Here is a 23,013-nt window from a genome sequence, read left to right on the forward strand (position 1 = left end):
GCCTTCAATATGCCGAAATTAAAGACAAAAATTGTATTATGTTGAAGAAAAGCTCACCCGTCCCATAAAAACCCGTGACGCTTTCCAGCTCCTGTCTCTAGGGATTTTCCCGTCTGGGGCGCACAGGCACATCACAGCAGCTGTGACGTTGGAGACGGCCTCGGGGGGAGTGGCGAACGACTTTAACTCGGTCAAGTTGTTTCTGTTGAGGGTGTTAAGAGCCTCGGTTGCTGCCTGTAAAACCGGTTCCGCCTTGACCAACTCTTCCTCGCATTGACGCTGCGTTTCGGCCACTTCGGCAGCAATCACAGCAACCTTAAAGTACAGTTTTAAACCTTTGTTTAGCAGGAGCAGAAAGATGTGCTGGGAAATATTTGAAAAAACAGCTATTTTTATAAACTAGAGAAAATTCCTTTGTTTGTTATATTTCCTATTTTATTAGGTTTTATCAGCCAGTAAAGTAAATAAGTTGAAATAAATAGCTTTAGTCAAAATGTAGTGCTTGTACATTTATTTTTCACTTTTAAAGCAGAAGCTATAACACGAAAAACATCAAAATAAATTTTTAGAACACTATCATTTTCAAACATCTTCAAAAAAGAAACTAATCTAATCAGTCAGTTTTGGGTGGTTAGTTTCCAATTTAACACCAATGTAAACATATTTTGACATTTGCGACATGTTCTACCTTTTTCTCCTCCTCGTCGGCTTGTTCCTTCTCGGCTCCCACTTTTTCGGTTTGTTTTCCGACCCCGGTAAGCAGCTTCTCGGTTGTTTCACTCCTGGACTTCAACTCAACCTCTTGAGCTGCCAGCTTTGCTTTCAGGTCGTCAACCTGTCGGATTGTTTCATGATTAGTTGTATACAATTATTATATTTTTCCATATTTTTCGATTTATTACTTTTTACATAGTTTTGATTCATCGCAAAATAAAGCACATGATTGAAGTGAATGTTTCGTATAACATCAGGAAACGATTTCGTACAGCACAAAAAGACAAATAATTACAAAAAAAGTTAAAATTAAATGTACGCTTTTTTGCCAGCAAAATATAGGCAAACCCTTTTTTAAAATGAGCTAGAATGGTATATCAGGGCTTGAGTAATGCTCGGGTTTTGCTATATTTTATAGTACAGTCTTTATGTGTTTCTAAAAACATTTTTAAATTTTGCATTTCTTCGTAGCGTATTTTTTCGGTATTGAGTTTTGCCAGCTGACATCGAAAGAAATTCAATTACTGAGTCTTTGGTGAATTTTCGTAAATGATATCCATTATAAAAAAAAAATTGTTTAAAACTGTCACCTGCTCTGAAGTGTTAAGCAATTTAAGTAGTCCGTTATCCAACCTATCCATCTTTTTGGTGAGTTCGGTACTAGTGTGGAAAATGAGATGCTTGTAAAGGTCGATCTGCTCAAGGAAGCTCTTGGGCGTCGTGTAGTTATGTCTGAAAATAAATAGTTGCATTTATTATAAAAAAGTGACGTAACATACTTGGTATACGTTGTTAAGATTTATTTCCTTAACTGAAATTTCTTTGAAAAATGACTTTTCTTTGAAGTCATTTTCCTGGTTTTAATAAATATGTAAAACAGTAGGCCTATACTAACATGTGTAATAAGTTTAGCCTTGTTAGGCTTTTATTCGGTTTATGCCTAAAATCTGTCATTTATACGAGTTGATCTTAAAGCTTTTAGTTGTATGAACCGCTACTACATAGTGCTGCATGGCATTCACTCAAATATGTAGGCTAATGGGTTTAGAGTTACGTTTTAATATTACCGTTGTTTAGTAACTTAACCTATACGGTCAGGTGTTAAACCGGTTCACAAAAATGGTATGCATCGTAAGGTAATTTGTACCTTCTGTCGTGCAACTTGTATCGTTGACTAGACTCGTTGACAGTGACGTGAGCGTGCGCCATGAACTTGGCGATGCTGTCAATCAAGTTCTCCTCGCCCTCTGTTTCAGGAGTAGGTTCTATAGATAAAAAGAGACAGGCTATAGTTGGTTTTAGGAACTGCAAACAACTGCATTACTTCTACTTAAGGACAACATCGAAAGGAGCATAGTCAGTTAGCAATTACGTGGTGCGACAAAAGCGTACAAATCAGTTTCATAATGGATCACAGTTGACGTTATGAAAAAACTAGTGGAAAAATATTTCCTGTGACAACGTGCCCGACTGGTCACCCCCCCGCCGAAATAATTAGTGTTGTCCCTATGATGAGATTCAATCGAAACTTTTCACAGGATTCCCCACCCACACAGTTAGAGAACCACTGCTTCATAAAATATCACGAACCTGGAACATGAACGGCGACCTCCTCGATATCGGCCACAAAGCGGCGACTCACGCTCACGAGCGCATCATGTGGCCACGCGTGGAACCAATCGATTGAGCAGCAATTTACAAGTGCTGGAAACTTTCGTCCGCGCACCCGCAGTGTGGATCCGACCGGCGAAAAGCAAAGCACAATCTGAAAAAAAATTAGTCTGATCTTCAACGAAGTGTTTAGGATTAAGCAAAAATCGTAAGGGGGAATTTTCGGTTTATGTTGCATCTGTTCAAAACAAGAAACGATTTTCAGAGATGATTTTCGGCCCACGTTGTTTCGTAAAGCGTTAAACGTGGTGCAATTTTGGTTGTTGCGGTAAAATGTAATAAACTGGTATTTATACCTGACAACTGATTTTGGTGTATTTCACTAAAGGTCCTTGTCGATCACACACCAAAATATATACATGGGGTACAGTTTTAGGAGTTAATCTCAAATGTGTTCTACACCGCCAAGTGACTTGCTCTATAGGCAATTTTGAAGCAGTTTTTAGAGCTGGGCTACTGAACTTCTGGTGTGCAATACACAAAGTTCGCAGGCGTATATATAAGCCAATTTCCTAAATATTTTAAATCTTGTGTTTTTACGAAAATTTTCAATTAAATGGAACGAAATGTTTCGCATAACCAATCCTATATAACGTTTTAATCTTATAAAAGTTATGAGTATCTGTAAATGTCGCTGGGTATTCACATAACTTTAAGTTGTTATTTTTTTCTTATTTTTTTACCTTGAGTTGGTTTCGAACCCTATCCAGAAAGAAGTTCCAGCAGTTTTCCCGGGAGTCAAACATGCCCGTGGCTCTTACTTCGTTGCGTACACCGCTTATTATTTCTTCCGTTTCTTCTTCGTTGAATAGGTCAGATATTTCACCTAAAATCGAACTTAGTGTAAATATTGCACCCTGGTGTCTCAATTTAATGTATGATGCATGTTATTTGTCCGGAAAAGCTATAACAGAAAACAACAAGGCTCAAGAGTATACCGAAACCAAAACAATAACCTGTGGCGAGATGGTCGTTGATAAGCACGAGAAATCGTTCATCTGGAACATGTGCGTCGGTCATAAGGAACACCGTTCCAATACATTTCACGCCAGCCCGTATATACAGGCCTGCCAAGTCGGTCTGTGAAAAAAAAAACGGTGATCAAATGCACTGCTGCAGGGTGACGAAACACCTCAAGGTCACCATGTCAGTCACCCTTTAAAACACATGTCAAGCTTGTATCAAACAATTAACCAGCCTTTATTGGTTTAATGGAGTGCCCGTTTTTACTCTAATGAAAAAAATAGTAAAAAAAGTTTTGAGATATTTATAGTCGTTGAGTTGTTGAGCAAATAAATTTTAATTTCCATCAAAAAATTATAAATTGCAAGCAACCAACTACATATTCATTTCTTGCCTTCAAGTCTTGGATGCTGTAACCCTTTTTCAAAGTCAACTGGAAAACATCGAGGCCAGATATAAAAGCAGCCAATCGCGACAGACTCTGTTTGCCACTCCCACCGACTCCCACCAATAAGGCGTTGCCACGTGGCGATTCAAGTATTCGGTTGATACGGCATCTTTAAAATGTTGAAAATAATATTTTCATAGCGATATATGCCATTTTGTAACAGGAAGCTTAACAATTTATTAAATTAAAGATAAAAAACATTACAAATCTATTCAACCGTAAAATATATTTGTTTAGCAATTTTCCTTTGTAATATCAAATATAATGCTTAGTAACCTTTACTAAAAAAATGTATTGTAAACTTTGTCCCAAATTATTTACGAGAATTATATCTAAATTAGACTCGTTGCCAAATAACTGGAAAAATTACGTACTACATACGACGGCAGGTTACTAAACCAAGTGACCAGCCCGTGATCCGCTATCGGCATATAACCACACACACCTACTGCCAAAATTTTTTAAATGAGAATTTTGACCATTCCGGAACGACTTGTTAGAAAAGTATCAACTTCACTACAATTTAACTTCGATTTTAGACGCTTATAAACGCGAAAATATTTTTTGTGTTATTCAGTCTTGTATATTATATATGCGAAAATGGTGTTTGCATAGATGTTTTATTGTTTAATCTGCCGATTATAATATGTGTGTCGGTCAGTTGTTCTCAGTCAGTCGAACATTTTTTTTTAGTTATATGTAAGTTCGATTTAAAGTCATATTTATTTTGCACCGGGTACCTTCGGAAAGAACGAAAGCAGTTGGCCTAGTCAGGGAATCAAGAGCTCGATTCAACTGAGCGATGGAATTCACATATGTATATATTATATACAACCCACTTCGATCATACCTGCTCTGGTAATCTTTATACCTAAGGTTTCGCTATTCTTGGTGACAGCGATATTGTTAACAGCTTAAAACTTCTTGACGTAACAGCGAAAAACTTCAGCGGTTTTGTTTTGAACATCACGCAAGTCGAAGTTTTACAATGGATTAAATAAACAATGTTTCTTCCAGTTATCAACAGTTAATTAAAAACCGTGTTTTACTTTTTTACATGCAGTCTACATGTTTTCCAAAAGGAGTAAAAATAGTCTGAAATCATATGAAACTTACATATGCATGATAGCATCTTCGAAGAGGACAAGGTTCATTACTGGAAGCACGTCGTTGTGGTTGTCCAATGCTTCTACCAGCACCTGGTGCAGCCCGTCCCACTTTTTTACAGGCATGTACCTTAAACAAAGATCGAGGCTTAAATTTAAAAGTAAAAATACAACAACAATTTAATGATCAGGCCTTTTCAACATCGGTACAAAACCACTAGGACAAGTTGTAAATTTTTCGTACCAAATTTAAGGCAACATAGCAATAAAACTGGTAAACACCTTATTTAAACTTGATGCCGGGTATATACCGGTTTCCAAATAAATTAATTAAAGGGCACTATACCATACAGGTAAAACATATATAAAAATATTAGTGAAATTTGCATTTCTTTACCTAACACCAGACCACCACTGTCACTTTATGTTAAAACGAACACATTCATTAGAAAAGCAATAAACAGCATTTTAGTCTCTTTTACATTCACATCAAACGAACAAATAAAATTACAAACGCCAAGAACTAAACAACTTACTGAAAATTTGCGAATCGTGGGGATGCCAAAACAACATCAACACAAAACAATATATGCTTATACTTGTTGGTCATTAAGTCAGAGTGATGGAGGAAGTGTTTAAAAAACATAAACAGCTTTTTCAACATTTTAATATTATTTTTGTTACTTTGAAAGCTGCGATGATGGCTTGTCAACAGAAAATTAATTTAGGCTATACCTCATGCCAGAACTTGTTAGGAATAATCGACTTTGGGTATGGTGAATGTATAAAGCTTTTCACAAGCAAGCATATTTTGCAATGCCAATTAGCAAAATTGTGTCCATGGTTTTCTCACCTTGGCTCACCAACTCCATCCGCGAAGTGACAAAAAATGTTTGGCTTCACCAAAATCTTGTCATGAAATTCGTCACCTCCCTGAAATGCGCGTTGGTTAGCTTGGAGTTAAAGAAACACAACATGTGAAAATCTATATTGACGTTTAATCATACGGTAAAATTGCCGTTTATGTTGAACGATCTACCATATAGAATTGTCTTTGCCTTGGTGTATTATTGAGACTTTTCATTAAAAACCCAAGTTCGTCACTTGGACTTTAACATATTTTCCAACTTAAATGATAAAATTGTGAATTTAGGACTTAAGGCTGTACTATTGTAAAAAGTTAGTTATGTCGTTATGTATTTTCACTGCGTTTCTAATTTAACCTTTAGCCAATAAAATACGAACAGTTCGTTGTGTGGGCGCTGGACGTTATATGGTCCATTTCTGTATAAATATTTCCCGGTCTTTCTCAACAATAAACCGGTCAAGACATTTCTCGCGTGACGCCAGAAATGACCATTACCTTTAGATGTTTGTAATGACTAATGTCAATCGACGCTTTTAAAATGACCGTTTGTAAGCCGTTCGATTCTGTGTTTATAAGAAATAAATTTCTGCCTACAGTTCAGTTGGTTTTGCTCCGTCGTTAGCCGACAATCGCATTAACAGGTGGTGACTGGGTGATCTCAACAAACAAATTACGTCCATTAATGCCTTTTTATAACGTTTTACCTCACATTGTTAGCAATATACTTTCAGTTAAAATTAGTTGAGTTTCGCGGTTTAATGTTATGTTTTACGTTTAAATTGTAATTAACGTTGTGTTTAATTTGCAACGATTGTCTGACGTGCGATGATACCTAATAAATTTGTATAGTGGGTTAAACGTTGTTGTTGTCAGGATATTTTTCATGATATATAAATTAGATACGAGAAAGCCGTAACAGCTATATTTTAGCGTGCGCTACATGTTTAAAACCAGAGTAGCAAACGTGTTGTTAACCTATAGGCCTTTGAGACATAATGACACTAATTTCTTACTTTATACCTCAAAAACACGTTTCATTGCTTCACCGAGAATTTTCTCAAAAGAAGCTGCGTCTTTGCCGTCCACCATCTTGTCTCCATAAACTCTGAAGCTCTCGTGAAACCACAGCCGGATGACGTCAACATTACTTTTCACGCAGTCGGGGGTCGCAAACAACAGACCCTACGAAAAAACAAGTTCATACATTTGTAGTCGTTCATACGAGGTAACATTAACTTCAAAAAAGTTACTTGGAATGAATAATTTTTGCGCTGCCCAAACATATATTAGCATAATATTGTTTTGCTTTCTGTTCCAGAGAATGCGAGTTTGGCAAGCAAGATCTAAAAGTTTCTGAATTGTAACTATAGGCACAACGAGAAACCAATCCTGAAGGGAACTGAGAAGCCTCTTTTATTCGTTTCGGCATGTTAGGCAGTGTAAAGATTGGCAAGCCAGGGCTTATATAGACAAATACCCAAACCGCCGTGATTGTTATATATATGCATTTTTTTTATTGTTCAAAGCAATGTAGACAGACGATGAATTACCAACGACAATTACATCATAATATGTAATCTGATTATATCATCGGACGTTCCTACGTATAGCATTTGTTCGTAGTTAGAAAAAACGAATATCTCTTTATGCGTATTTTTCATTATTTATGTAAAACTTATACCAATGACCTTTTGCAGCGTATAGTTGCGATTAGGGATATTCAAAGTAGAATATCGTATCCTTAGATTTAAATCAAATTGGGATTTTTTGATTTACGTGTAATGCTAGGTGCAGAGTTTGCAATTTCCTTAAATGCGTTAAGTTGCAAAAGTTACGTTCTATCTTAAAACACGCAAAGTACGCTACGGGGTTATTTATGGAACTTTAGGCCAACATTCAACGAGGTTCTGCTACAGCGTAATTGTCAAGTAATAGTAACGCAACCCTGGCTTTAGTACATTTTGTATTATTTGACTGCATATCACATTTGTCATTTATTGTGAAGTAGAAATAAAACACAGCAATGCTAACAAAACGGATTGAATTGCTGATGGGTTCATTGTGTTGCATTGCATTCACTTTATGGGCAAACATTTTTTTATCTAGTTATACAATGCAGTTCCACAACTGCTTCAAATGGAAGTTATTAGAAATATTTTTTAATAGGTTAGCAAAGTGTTTTTGCAATTTATTGCTGACACTATAGGGCATATTTTGATTAAAAATACATGAAAAATATGTCAGAACTAAACTTGTTTTACAGAACATATCATCCTAGTCCTACTATCAGAACAAATTCACAAATGGGACATATGTGTTCAACTTTTACTTGGACATCAGAAAGGCTATAAATATTTTTACGTGCTGGTGGGAAAGCAAACACAGAGCCCAGCATTAGACAAAAAAAGCTGGCCTGCGTATGAGCAAACATTATGTTCGGGCTTCATATTTATGAGCTTTTATATTTGTTGACTGAAAAACTAAAAGCTGGAATTATTAAAAGATATTTTTTATTTTTTAGACAGATTGTCATAACTTTATGATATGTATTTCGGTCATGGTAAATTTTCATTTATTTTATTGGACGTGACGTGCCGATAATCATTACTAAGACTTTATGTCTTTTTTAATCTTCTTGTATAACAGTACTATAATATTGCTCTTACTTTTTACTGATAGTTTCTTAGGCATTATCGTTGCTTTTCTACACAAATCACTTTTGTAATTCTCTTTTTTTAAATAAAATATTATCGCAGAAATGGCCATTATTTATGAACTTAATGTTTTTTACTAAAAGTGGGGTACCCCCTTGGGAAAAAATAATTAGTCTTTTTAAATAAGTGTCCCAAAATTAGTTAAAAAAATACAGAATAATTTTGCCTCCATGAAAAAAAAACATTTTCTGTTGTCGGTGTGATTTATTGATACTATATCACCCACTGGTGTTATCAGATATGCCTTGTTTATTGACTTAACATGCAAGCGTATTAGTTAACAAGCAAAGACAATCAAATACTGTTGGGTCATAAGTGAATAAAATCAACGAAACGTTTCAAAACAAACAGCTTTAAAGTTAGTTTTTGAAGTTGTTAGCACCCAGTCGTTTTTTAGTTGAAAGGTGCCTTTATTGACCATATGGCCGTTTGTAGTGGGGCGATTTGACGAACGACACGTATTACCGCTGTTTGCTCTTTCCCGTTGCCTGACAACGCTTTTATGGTGGTGTCACAAGCACATTTTAATATGTGCATATAGCTAGCAATTAGCCTGGTCATCGTTTTTCAGAGCTCTTTATGATGTGCCTATTGGAAGTTAGTACATGCCTATTGGAAGTTAGTGCTTGTTTATTATGTAATATTGCTTGTAAAAATATTGTAGTATATCTAATAGTCTCGTTGAAAAATTGAAAGATTTAATGTGTAGATTTTGACAGCTTAAATTAGATTAACCCGAATTAATGATTCCACGTAAAACTTACTGATTTGTCTTAGCGGTAAAAAGCATGAATCCAGTGGCTAGAACAATGGTCGGCAAACTGTGGGTCGCGGCCTAAATGTGGGCCGCTGAGCCATTTTTAGTTGGTCGCGAGTTCTTTTGCACAGCTTAGTGTTATCTTTTAGTTGGGGACCGCGTGATAGCCGTACATTCATTGCACTTATTTATTTTCAAAGTTAGTGTGGCTAAGAATTTTTATATTGTCCCGCTGTGTTTTTATATTGTACCGCTGTTTTTATATTGTCCCGCTGTTTTTATATTGTCCCGCTGTTTTTATATTGTCCCGCTGTTTTTATATTGTCCCGCTGTCAGACAAATGTGCTCCTGAGAGATTGTCGAACTACGGTATATTTTTTGAGCCTGTCGAACTATATACGATAACTTTAATTATATATAAAACGTAATTTTTTTTTATATATTCCTCGCATGGCAATGTTTTGGGCATCAAGGCGCCGTGTAATATTTCCCCTCAAAAGCAAATATCCCGAATCCGCCACTGTTTTCGTAGTGTGCTTTGGGCCGCGACAAAAAAAGTTTGCCGACCACTGGGCTAGAACAACTTCCAAGTGTGGAAAATTTACCTATAGGGATGACATGTAGGCAACAAGCATGCGAGATTTGCCCCAACGATATCTATCAAATTAGATACTTTTATGTTCTTCAACTTTTTTACCAATCGTATAGTAATGTAGTTGTCCAGTTATTATTGAATTGGATTGTTATGTAATGATAAAATGGTTCCAAAAATTTTTCTTGATGCGCCACAAGCTGAGAAAGTGAGAGAACCACGACAAAGTGAGAGAACCGCATGTCACACTTTGGCATTGTGATACGTTACTATTAACCGTTGAGTCAATATTTATAGTTGACTAGGCCGAGGTAATAATTGACAGATAAATCCAGCCTTAACGGAACCAAAATGTTTGATTTATAAAAGCAATCAATACGCCAAATTTACACTACTAAACGCCTTCAAGCAACATTAATATATTGTGTAGTACAATGAAAAACAACGGAAACACAGAGACGTCACGTTCCAGCGTTTAGGCCGACACACAGTGTTGCTGGTTTAAAATCTGAGTGTGCAATATTTTCTTTCAAATGTTTGTTTAAAAAATTGACTTAGTCTTATGTTGTGACAGCCCTTGACTTTTTATAAGCAGTTGTCTGGTTTGACAAGTAGCACAAAGGTTAATATAAGGTTTGTTTTAAACTATTAATGATTAGATTAACTGAAAAAGGGGCTTTTCCAGTAAACATCTACTTGTGGATGTTAACATACCAAAGTACAGCTGGAATTGTACAGTCGCAAAAAATGCCACCCGCTGCCAACAACGCCTTTCCCCTGAGCAGAAAGCCTCAGGGAATCTTTAAGCTATGCTATAGAAGTTAACGGTCCTCCGGCTTGTAATCGGCAATCATTGCACACATAAAGCTCATGGGCTGATGGGCATTCCAGCGCACTGTCGTTTTGAGAAAAACGCGCTGGCCACAACGCCAGACACTTTTGAGCGGTGTTGCATGACCTGCTTCCTAGGTAGGCTTTCAGTGCTGTTTGCCATGGCCACGCGTAGCAATAGATGTTCTGACAGAGTTTTAGTTTAGGATACGGGAAAAATACATTTTTACTCGTTAGCAAATAGTCGTTCAAGTTTTAAAGTTGGCCAGAAAGTAGTGTTTTATTGCTCTTTTGGCATTGCTTTACGTTTGTTTCAGTTGTCTAATTAGAATATTGCTAATCCGACCTAAAATGTAATCACGGTATTATTAAGCCTACGGAAACGCGAACAAACCTGAAAGACGTTGGAGAGATCACGTAGGTTGAAGATGTAGTGAAACTTAACAGCAGTGGGCAGAAATGAGGAGACCACGCGCTGATGTAAGTGGCTTGAAGCCTTCACAACGGTCTCGATCGATTTCGTAATTGAAGGCGCGAAGGTGAAACCTGTACGAAAAGTAAACAGGGCTAGTCAACTCACGTAGCCAAGCACTTTCGGCCGGCTGCTTATAAACTTTTTTGTAAACGTGTGCGTTACCCAGTCAAATTTTCTGCATTTAAACATCGACAGGTGCGGAAACGTGAATTGCCCTGTTTAAGTTGTAATTAATTGCCTTACAAATAGGTTTTCAACGCGTAACAAAGCTGTGGGCGGATAAAGTATTCTCTACAAAATAGGGTAGCGGCAGTTATTAATAACAGATATGGCGTAACAATTGGGAATATAAGTAAGTTTATGAAACATAAACTCCAAAAACTGTGGGCACCCAATACTAGTATATACTTTTAAGAGTAAAGTAGTGCCAAGTGATACCGTATCCAAATTTGTTTGCGCTTTGTTGTACATGTCCAGGCCTGTATACAGCTGGGAAGGACCTAGGATTTTAGTTTGGCGAGGGAATTTTTTTGAGACCACAAATTTGCGTCCAAAATTGACGCTATAATTCAAGTAATAAAAAAATAACTTTCGTTAAATGACAAACGTTCAACTAAAATAAGAAATTGCCAGGACCATTGACCCCACACCGCTACAGAAACCACGTCAAGTAATTCGCGCCAAGCGCACAAAACCTATTGTGCGGTTTTCCTGTTATCCTTTAATGCTTTAGAGTTACGTAAGAACTCAATAAATTTGCGTAAATCGTAAACAAAATATTTACTACATTTACTTGCATTTAATTATGTAAAACGGACAAAAAACATTTATAACTGAAAAAATCTTATTTCTGCATTCTATTTAGACTGGAATAATCATCTCATCGATACGATTTGTATGGAAATGACCTTTTTGAAATAGAACGCCTGATTAGCTGCCTCGGAACTTAAGGGAATTTATAATTGTTTAGATTACATCCTTTTAACCTTTGTCACACGGCTGGTAGCCTCAAAAACTTGCTGCCCAAACCCCGTGCTTTACTGGCACTCGATGGGTGTATTTACCGTAGTTCGAACGTTCGAACGGCTGTCCGAGGCGGGCATCTTAGCCTACAACCCTAAACCTTGCTAATTCTTTAGCCCAAATGTAGTGGTTTACGGGGTTGCTTAACAATTCATCTCATAAATCTTGACCCCTTACTAACTAACGCTTTTCAGGCGAACACATCACTTTAGTCAGGCGAAATATATATTTTTTTGAGTCAAAAATAGACCCACAGCGAAGGTTGAGGTGATTGCAGGAGCACAAAAGATTTAACACCTCCCTGCAGTTTTATACGTCATTTTTCCATTTAGGCCTTTTGTACAGCAGGTTTAGAGTTTTATTCAGACGATTTTACATATTTTTCTGTTTTCAATATTGCTGCGTATTTGGCCTATTATGTTTTAATCGTCTGATGTATTATATATAACCCTGCTTTAGATATTGTTGTTAGTGGGTCTTATTGTGTGTTCCTCATAAGTCCGCTACAACATCGTTACACACAAATGTTTGTATGTATTAAATAGATTAATTTTGCCTAATGTGTTCAAATTTAGGAAGGTTTTACTTGCTGTGCATTGTGTGCGTCAACAATCCGTTTCCTTGCTTTTGGCCCGTCCAAGCCGTGGGAAAACAATGTTAAACGAATTTCGTCCTTTGAAAGCGCGGATACGCGCGACGCAGCAGCGATTGTGATACGCAACACTACTCCCTATTTAACCATTGTTTCATCGGTGACTGGTCGTTTTTCTTTCACAGGAAAATAGACGCGCTCGCAACTGAATTGAGAAAGACGGTTTTATTTTGGTAAGCCACCAGGAAGTTTGAAAGTCTTCACTTTTAATAAGAAGTTTCGTCGAACATAGACCGGCTACCTTAGCTCAGGCTTTGATATAATGCCTTGAGATGAAAATCAGGCTGCACTCTTGATGAACTGTATATTGATGTTGACCTGTTTTGACATGTATATTGGCAACCATGTAGCTGGTGTTGAGCTTTTGAATAATACCTATATACGTCAACTAAAATTGTTAAAATATTTTGTTTTACTAAATGTTAAACGAAATTTGGGTTTAAATTTTTAGTAGCAGTGCCCAGTTTATTTACGCCATTCCGTTATTATGATAACGACATTACCCGCTCAAAAAAATAATTTTGTGTATTGTTTTCTTAATTAAAGAAACGTGTTAACGAGCCACAACAACAAAGCATCAATAAAAGGACAAATATCGTGCTAAATTAACCAATATAACCTTCTTTGTTTTGAACAACTGTTTTGCTATACAAAACTTTATTTTGTTTTCTTCTGGATTTTTCAGTCACTTGTTTAGCAAGACGCCAGTGCGGTTATCTCAGTTGCTTTTAAAAACTTGGGAAGAAATTTGGATAATACTTCCTAGTTTTTAATTTAACGTTTGTATTTATTTCAGACGACTAAGGTAGTAGGATAGTGAATAGGTTAGATGACCTAATGCTGTTGGGACCCGTGGAAATAAAACCGTCATAGTTTTTACCAGCGTCACCAGTGCTTAGTATTTAGTACTTCCGCCAGGCATAACACAAAACATATGTTCAAAGTAGGGACTTTGTAACCCATACCTAATTATGTATGCATGAAAAAAAAACGAAAGTAAATGTAATGACACGACCTGTGCAATAGGTTTTGCTTGACATATCCATATTGCCTAACTTGGGAAATGTTGGGCATTTAAGCAAAACTTTTTTTCCTGAGGAACATATGTTGACACATTTCAAACGTACATTCTACATTTTTCAACAACAAGAGTTGGAAAAAAAAGTAACTATAAAAACCACATTATAACAACTCATTTGGCTTAACTCTTAACAACTATACAGTTAAAAGTATGCTAATCATTTTTCCAAGGATCCTGTATATAAGGAGCATAAGTTTTTTATACCAATAACGAGAACTAATGATCGTTTTGTAAAAGGGTTACAATACTAACTTGTTGTCGATAAAAATCCAACGGATTTACCTTTTGTTTGTTGCAATGTAAAAGGGGATTTTTCATTGTTTGTTTATAAAGGCGTTAGTGGCGCTTGTGTATATAATCTGTATCCGCCTTAGATAAGACGTCTAGGTCTAATATAATGCTACTATTCATTTCAGGCAACTGCGACAGGAAGAAATAAAAAAGTCTAGGGTATGAGATAACGCTGACACCCCATTGACTAAAAAAAATTGATTATAAAAGGATCCCAACAAATAAAACTGGTCTATGTTGTTGTGTTGTGAAAGTAAAGATGGGTGCAGAAAAAGTTGCTAGCTGTATGACCAACATACTAGATGGCTATTACATTCTTATCAAACCGCGCGACTGTCCAAGTGGCAAGTTAGATCCGCAAAATGGAAAGCTTATCACAATGACTGCCGACAAGTTTTTGGCCGCTTTAAAGTGCTTGAGCATAGTGAGCGCTACAAGCAAGAAAGCGACCGCCGAAACGCAAACCGTCGTGGTTAAAACAGAGACTGAAAGCCGACAGGTGCAAACTGTGTCCGAGTTAAAAACTGAAGCGGTGCCAGTGAAAAAAGAAATTGAGACCAAATCGATTGCGACCTGTACTGATGAAGCAATCAAACCTGAAAGTGGAAAAACAAAACGGCCAGAAATGAAATGCGCCTCAACTCAGTCGTACACCATGCCAGAAGCTCTCTGCCAAAAGTGTAAAGGGAGTCTTAGTCGCAAAATGGAAACACGTTCACCTGATTACCAGTCGTTCAGCTCGACAATGGGTTCTCCAACAGAGGACAGTCTCGAAGAGCACTTTCGAAAAATCCCCGCAGAGTTAAGAAACGTTGTCGTGATGAAAGACAGAGAGACAATCAGCGACTTAATGAAGCTAAATCCGATGAGCTATATGCAACGCTTTCTGAATGTGCTTCTACGCGTTTTGCATGCGGAACAATCCACAGCTAGCACCAAGTTGCTGAAACGCTTCGCTTGGCTTTTGGAACGTCTTGCAACCGATTTCATCGATGATTCAAGTCGACCGGATCGGGTAATTAACTTATACCAAAAGGCACTTGCCATCGCCAAAAACGAGCGAAACTGGTCGTTTAGACCTGCTTTGGAAAAAGCTGGTTCGGCGTTTCGAGATCAAGGACATAGAAAACATTCGACTGAGAGACGCCTGTCCACGCAAAGCGAAGGCGAAGAGTCTCGGCGTGTGACAGTGTTTAATCGACAAGAAAGTGAAGACAGCCTGCACGCTGTGAGCAAACTTCAATTGGCTGGAGACAGATATAAGCCCGGACAAAACAGGCCGGGTATGCGCTCAAAATCGTCCGACCGGGGTCACAAACGTAGTAAGCTTCCACTTAAAGCGGGGGGGAACGCAACGAACGGGACATCCCCCGCTTATTCCTGCAAAGATGACTCGGCTTCCTCGCCCGAAGAAAGGAGAATGTCAAAAAGACAAGGTTCGGTTCCTGCCGAATCCCTGTCACCGGTCCGACAAAAACGCCACAAGTATGACGAGAGCGTATATTCGCCACCAAAAGATCCGCGAAGAGCAGCCAGAAACAGTTACGAACGCGCCCCGGATCAAAACAATATGAAAAAAAATAAGCCAAAAACCTTCCAGCGAAGTCAAGGAGCTTTCACTAACAATAATAAGGCTGGAAACTACGCCCAGGGTCATAACGGGTACGGCTACAACAATCACCGCAAGATATGTCATTTTTTTAATGAAAAGAAGAACGGTTGCTTTAAAGGCGGCAATTGTGACTTTAAACATATCTGCGGTAGTTGCCGAGTGCCGACCCATGGAAACTACAACTGCCCGGTTCTTGTTGAAGCTCTAAAAAAGAGCGTCAAAGAGCAAGAAATGGTGAATACCTTCACGTGAAAGTTAGCTGTAAAAAGTATGTAAAACCATTATTTACTATTCTAATATCTGTGCCAACATAATGTTAAAAATGTTCTACGTACAAACAAAAAAAAAGTAAAATCTTTTCTGTATATCGAGATTGATCAGGATGGCCTATAGTGGTGCCTACACAAATCTTCTGCCTAATTCGTTGCAGATTTTTATGTAAAATTCAAACACTGGAACCTCCTCGGTCACTATCCTAAAACCGCTTCACGAGATTTTTATGCAACAATTTTATACTAAAACCGATTCTCAGGGAATATTACGTTACTGTGCTCGGAACACTTTCTCCGGTGTATAATATGTCGTCAGTTTTAATCGTTGTTTTTGTTAATGTTTTTATAAGTTCATTTCGTTCGTTATTCGTTTCGCTTTCTTTACGTCCTTCTGCGTATTACGCCCAAATACTATACGCGGAAAAAGTGTTGATAGGATATTGGAACCAAGTGCCCTTCTTTATGCATTCATTGAAAAATATATATAAAAAATATACACTAAAAGCTGTAGTTTTTTAATTTTTTGGAAATTTTTGCATTTTTATATCAGCAATGTAGTTGATTTTAATAATATAATTAAACGCATACCAGCATCTAGGTAGAGCAGAATAAGACTTGACTAATTAAGACAAAAAAGCGATTAGCTGCTATTTCTAATTTAAGTTGTTGCTTAAATATAACCCTCATTTAATTCCCGAATTTACTAAAACTGCTATTTGGTCAGAGGTGTTTTTTAGTTTGTCAGTCGAAACAACTTTTCGTCCTCGCAGGGAAATTATACATCAGTCTGAAAAGGTACAAATCTTTATTATTTACAGTGCTAGCAACAAAAGTTTCATTGTTTATATTAAAGGAAATTATAGTTAAAGTTGTAGTTTTTTCCAGTTTTGCGAATTCGTAAATCGAATTTCGTATAACTTTTGTTTTTCAATTGTTTATATTAAAGGAAATTATATTTAAATTTGTATTTTTTTCTAGTTTTTCGAATTTCGTAAATCGAATTCTTTAATCTTTAATTTAATCGATGTGGACAAACGGAATTTTGTTAAATTAGTTCTAATCTTATCTAAACAAGTAAAAAAAAGTATAAATATACAAGTATATGCTCGAGAGAACGCAAGTCCGAAAATGTTGCACCAACTACAAGACTTGCCGCGGACTTACGCCTTTTAAAAAATAGCAGTCCTTATCCACACTGTAAAATTTAGGGTAGTCATTATCCACTTTAGGGTAGAAATTCGTGAAAAATGGTGGTAAATTCCACCATCATGTGAAAAGAGGTGGAAATAAAACTCCTAAGCATGGAATTTTCCACCAACACAAAAGCATGAGATTCATAGCGTGGAATATCCATCCTTAGACCATGAAAGCGTGGAGAACCCCACCCCGTCCAAAAATCATGGTGTAATTCCCAGCAATTGATGGTTAAGGTAGAAATTTCCACCCGATAGCACAAAAACGTGATTTTTTTAACGTGGAATCTCACACCATTTAAACGTGGAAACCGACACCCATAGTTAAATGACATTAATATTTTAATTAGTAATATTCATTTGTTAAATTTAATTACTACAAATAAAATATTACAATGTCAAGATGTTTGTGTGCTGTGAGGTGCGTATAAAACGTCGCTACAAGGGCAAACATATGGACGATGCTATTTGTCGCTTCGACATAAATTATTATTCGTAATTGTCAAAGTTTGAGAAATATAATGGTGGTTGATTTTGTCTCTGTGCTCCATTTTTTTGCTGTTGGCGCAACATCATCCACAAAGACGTGATTGGTTATTGTTATTTGTGAAGCAGCACGAAACTTGACACATTGTTTAATTATTGATCTGTCAGTTTTTACTAGATTAATCGTTGTTTGTGGAAGATGATTTTGTTGCTTTGTTTTATCTTGATCGGTAAAGTGGTAGGCTACAGTAAAATACTCAAAGCTTTCTAAACTCGGGGTCGCGTATTAGGGTCAAGAAGTAAGCCTAATCACGTCACTTTTAAAAGTGTTACATAATATAGAAACACATGCTGCCAGTCATAATATCAAATATATTTTAGCTGTTACGTGTTGTAGGCCTATCTATTTAAATTGTACCCTTTTTTACTTTCGGTAACTAATGCAAATTGCTATCACAAATTAGTTGCAAATTAATTCACCAAAGCAGAAGTTACATGTTATGTTTTCGAACAAACATTAATGGTAGCAGAAAGGTTTGCTAAATTAAAATTTGTAATATTCTAAATGGTTTGGGAATCCCTGGCCTCAAACTTTATACAACATGAAAAGGTTTATGCAGGATATGAACGCGCCATATTGGGCCAAATTAATTGCCAATACATGACAATCGGATGTGGAAGTCTGCTTTCAACATAAACGCGATATGATTGTATGCGCAGAGTAACTTGATCCGAAGCATATATATGACTTGTGGACAGAGTTTGATTTCAAGTGCTACAACATATGTGGCCGAACAAATCTGTTACGACAGCATTCATTATTTTCTTTTATAATTTGCAAAACGTTCTGATCGACTCGGGTGCTGTTTTTTTCAACCGAGAGTCAGGGTTTTCAACGGAGCAGCCTCCTTTTTTAATTAACCAGTTGAACCAAGTTTTTTTATTATGAATTCATGTGTTTTATTATGAATTCATATCCACGAAGTACAAAGGAGTTGAGAGCCCATTGGAGGGGTAGTGTACGAAAGGTTGAGAACCAGTGTTTTAGGCTATTTCTTATTTAGTTCTCCTACATCATACTAACCGAATAACTAATATTGTGTAGACATATTACTAGACTAGACTATTTTACGGATGTTTAGGCCTACATGTCAAAATAACGCGTCGCTAAAGCTCTGCAAATCTGTTTAAAAATGTGTTTCTATTTATTGTATGTAAATGTAGGTTACGGAACAGTATTATGGTGCTTTAGCATAATAATAAAATTCTATACAGTTGGCATTTTTGGGTACTTTATTGTGTAGCAAGTTGTATCTAATGCATGCAAGTTACAACCCTAACAGTGGTTCCTTCAATGTTGAAATGTTGTACTAAACGTGCATACGCCTATTTGTGACACGGAATACTTTTTGTGACACGCAAAAAAAATACCCAAGGGTAAAACCTTCAAAGGTAATGCAAATCTTAGTTTATTCACTAATCATTACTATATCACATATCCACCAGCATTTTGATACACATGGTTAATCTTTTTAAATCTAAAATGTGTGTTTTGTTTGACGGCACACAGACACTTCGAGTTGTCCACGGATTGACAGCTGTGCAACACTTTCTCGTAATTGTACAGATACCAAACTTCAGATTAATTGTGCTTACTAAGATGTTTTTTTTATACTATAGCCTAATCGTCGAATTTTGTGACATGTTAGAACCAATACGTGTCACGGACAAGTTAATCGGTTTTCGATTTGGAAGCTATAGTTGCAAACTGTTGAAATGAACAACAAAAAGGTCCAAAGGCCATTTCTTTGATAAACATTCTACGTTAAATGGAAAAGAAACATTTAGGTCCTTCAAGTTTTGTTCTAAACCTTTTTTATAAAGCACTATTTTGTCCGAATGCGTTTATCAATGTGTAGCCAAGCAGGCGAGTTGGACATGTGGGAAACATGAAAATATAGGTGTATACTTTTTGCCAATCACATTCATTACATTTTTGTAAAAATTGGTAGAATGTTAAATTTGATCTCATGAAACGCAATTTATGTTTTGAAATTCTTCGATAAAAGTCAATTCTAGTTTGGAAATGTGTTTTGCCGTTTTAGTAATCATATCTATGCCAATAAATGTCAATTTTCCAGCAATATTGCAAAGAATAGGCCTACTGTTTTCCTGTCGAAGCGAATACAGAGCGTCGGCGCGGAAATTCCCACACTGTTGTATGACAAAGAGTACACGGACATTAACAAATAATTCTGTTGGATGAATATAGTATAACTACACAATACCCCTGACAGAATATAGTATCGACGCGCTAAACCCTCCTGACAAAATACAACCAGGATGAAATACAATCACCTGTCTAGTTGTAGATGTTTTTGCAACGACTATGGAATTTAGCCTACATATAATGCTAAATTTTGGATAAAAGCTATAAAATTGACCTTTGCTAGAACTGCATGTACTGAAAATGGAATACGCATATATAGAGCTTCTTTTTATTTTGGACGGGGTGATAAGATGGGAGGTGAAGGTTCAGCAAAGGTATAATTTCTAAGAGTGGGCTAAGGTGATTATTTATGTCAGTAATGGTAGATGTCGCACTAGTGGCCCATGTTGATGAGTAGGGATGTTTAAAGTACAATATCTGATCCAAGTTTGCCGTTTATATCGGGTAATTTGAACCAATATTTATTTATTTATTCGTTTTATAGCGGACAGTTTCATCTAAATGTGAACATACGCCAAGTGAAACGTTTAAACTAAAGCCTGTATCGGTGGCGAAACAATTACTGTGCTGGTTTTAAATGTAGCCCAGTAGTGTGGCGTCAGCGTTGCCGATAACCTCCGCCTTATTGTCAAATGTCAATCAAATGTTATTGGGCGAGCGGCTAACGTGTTTATGCCATGGGTAGAGTTTGCAATTTAGTTTTTCTACAAGGCGTTGCAAAGTAACATTTTGTCGTAAAATGCGCTAAGTACGCTACTGGTTACTCAAGGTGATGCGAATATTCAGCGAGGTGAACGTCACAGCGCAATTGTCAAGTAATAGTAACCATTACTGCAGGGGTTTAAACTTTTTTACCACGAACCCCCCAATTATTTTTTGCCACGATAGGCAAAAACTTTTTGGAGATGACGTCATAAATTGACGTACCACTTGCAACGGAAAGTAGAGTCGAGACAAATTTGTCAGCAGCAAACCAAACGCCATGTTGCTAAAGTCTAAACAAAACAGCCTGCGTGTCCGTTTGAAATCGCCCAAAACCAACGACCCTCTTTAAGATTTTTACGAGGCGAACGAAAATTTCGCCCTGCGACGTTTGTCAGTGAAAAGATAACCCAGGGGATTTGTGGATGCTAAGAGAGTGGTTCGGAAAAGATACATGGCAAACCTGACGACACAAGACGCAAAAATACAAAAACTTTTATCTGCAGATATTTGAAAACTAAAGGCTGCAAAAGAATGTTTTTTCATTTTTTTGAACATGTGGCCATATTGCGGTTCGCCATAACGCGGAATAACCAGTTGCCAAAAGTTGTTACAGTTTACTTTAGAGTTTAGACTATATATCACATTCATGAACGGCGTTTTTTACGAACGTTTTGTTTTTAACTCATTATAGTTGTTAGGTACTACAGGTGTATTTCGATTTTTTGGGGTTTACAAATTTTTGGGGGTTTACAAGTCTTGACTACAAAATATATAGACAAGCGACTAAAGTTTGTTGAATGCAAAAGACATACCCGATAACCGAAACTTATACTTACGACAATGTCATTTCCGTGTATTTTCTTAATTTGTAAAATTATTTATGTTTCTTTTGCATAATTTGCAAATAATACGTAGTGTGTATTGATTTAGTGTATTTTTCAAGATAAGCTTTAAACTACGTTAAAGACTTGATGCTTTCAGAAGCTCTACATTTGTCAAATTAAAAAACGTGAGAAGTCGACTACATGTGTTTTCTGAACATATTTGACTACTTCGGGTAACGGCTTTTAAAGGGACGCTTGATAGTACGTTATAACGGAGCAACTTGTAATCCGAAGTTGTTTTGATTATGAGCATCGGTCAAAGGTCACGAAATAAATTTGTGATCGAATTGTGCCGTATAAGTTGTGTGTACCATAAAGCAACACAGAACATGCTGTTTCTTCCAGGGATCGTATATATCTCATTTGTGCATCAATACCGTTTTGTCAAATATAAAGGAAATACGAATATTTTTCGATTAAATCTGCAATTGATCGGCTAGGCGAAAAAATTGCGACTGGTTTAAGAATAATGTTCAAAATAAACTTTTAGCAAAGCCTAAAGTATTAAGCACAAACTTTCGACAGTAAGTAACTGCAAATATTGCAATAAACACAGATTAACATCGAAGAGTTTTTTACATAGAACAGTCAAGACTCATCAGTTTACCTAACCAAGACATAAAATAAAATGTTGAAACACCATATAAATATTGTTGCCACGAGTATTAACTTGTGGTGTCTTGCCTTTGAAACGCAAAAATGAAATAACGAAATTGTTACCTGATCCGCCTGCAAAGTGCCATCCAAGAATAGCGGTGTAGATGCTCTCGAGCGCTTCATTGGAAGGGAAGTTGACTGCAAAGACGCAGAAGTGGCGCTGTAAATAAATAATTTATATAGATTAAACTTTAACCACTGAGTTAGTGCAAGCCTTTGAAATGCAAAAACCGAAAGACGTTTTTTTACTATTTTTCTTCTGAACGGTGGACGTTGATAGGCTTTTTGTCATTTGTTTTTAACGGTTGTGTTGGTATGATGGCGTCCCCGAGATTGCTTGACGACTTTTTGCCTAATTCTGAACTATTTCTGCGCTAAACTGACATTAGTTTGTCAATAGCTTAGAATAATAAGTCGTATACGGAAAATACTGCAGGTTTGGGCATATGATTGGCGCCGATGTGCTGCTGTGTGCCCCGGCTGTTTAACAACAATCAGCAAACGCTACTACCTTGGCACTCAATTAGAATGCCGCTAATCTGCGTAATTGGAACGGGACCTAAACGACCGAGTCGCACTTTTGGGATATCACAATCGGTGTATATTATTAATTTCGCATGTAACAAATCTATTAAATCTAACTTGAAAAATGTTGTTCTATGAATTTAAAAATACTTAAACACGAAACTTTTAATAGGTTATTTTCTATAAAATTTTAGACGTATAAATATCGTTTCAGGTACGTAATACACGTCAACGTTGGCTTATTCCAGTGGCCTTCAAACTTT

General features: G+C 36.7%; 1 protein-coding gene across 1 annotated transcript in view; it reads right to left on the bottom strand.

The window, feature by feature from the left end:
* LOC146136334 (dynein beta chain, ciliary-like) overlaps positions 1-23,013 on the bottom strand; it is a 70,394-nt gene that overhangs the window by 15,807 nt on the left and 31,574 nt on the right. Inside the window, exons 53-65 of the mRNA XM_083396065.1 lie at positions 22,289-22,385; positions 11,059-11,210; positions 6,791-6,952; positions 5,756-5,835; positions 4,913-5,032; positions 3,743-3,905; positions 3,342-3,465; positions 3,069-3,211; positions 2,305-2,479; positions 1,862-1,979; positions 1,305-1,446; positions 689-835; positions 58-315 (exon numbers count right to left, since the gene is read on the bottom strand). Of these exons, the coding sequence (XP_083252191.1) occupies positions 58-315; positions 689-835; positions 1,305-1,446; positions 1,862-1,979; positions 2,305-2,479; positions 3,069-3,211; positions 3,342-3,465; positions 3,743-3,905; positions 4,913-5,032; positions 5,756-5,835; positions 6,791-6,952; positions 11,059-11,210; positions 22,289-22,385 (1,881 nt within the window). The remainder of the gene's footprint in view (positions 1-57; positions 316-688; positions 836-1,304; positions 1,447-1,861; positions 1,980-2,304; positions 2,480-3,068; positions 3,212-3,341; positions 3,466-3,742; positions 3,906-4,912; positions 5,033-5,755; positions 5,836-6,790; positions 6,953-11,058; positions 11,211-22,288; positions 22,386-23,013) is intronic.

Source organism: Ascidiella aspersa, chromosome 8 (assembly GCF_963924565.1).
Source record: "Ascidiella aspersa chromosome 8, kaAscAspe10.2, whole genome shotgun sequence".
Classification (NCBI taxonomy): Eukaryota; Metazoa; Chordata; class Ascidiacea; order Phlebobranchia; family Ascidiidae; genus Ascidiella; species Ascidiella aspersa.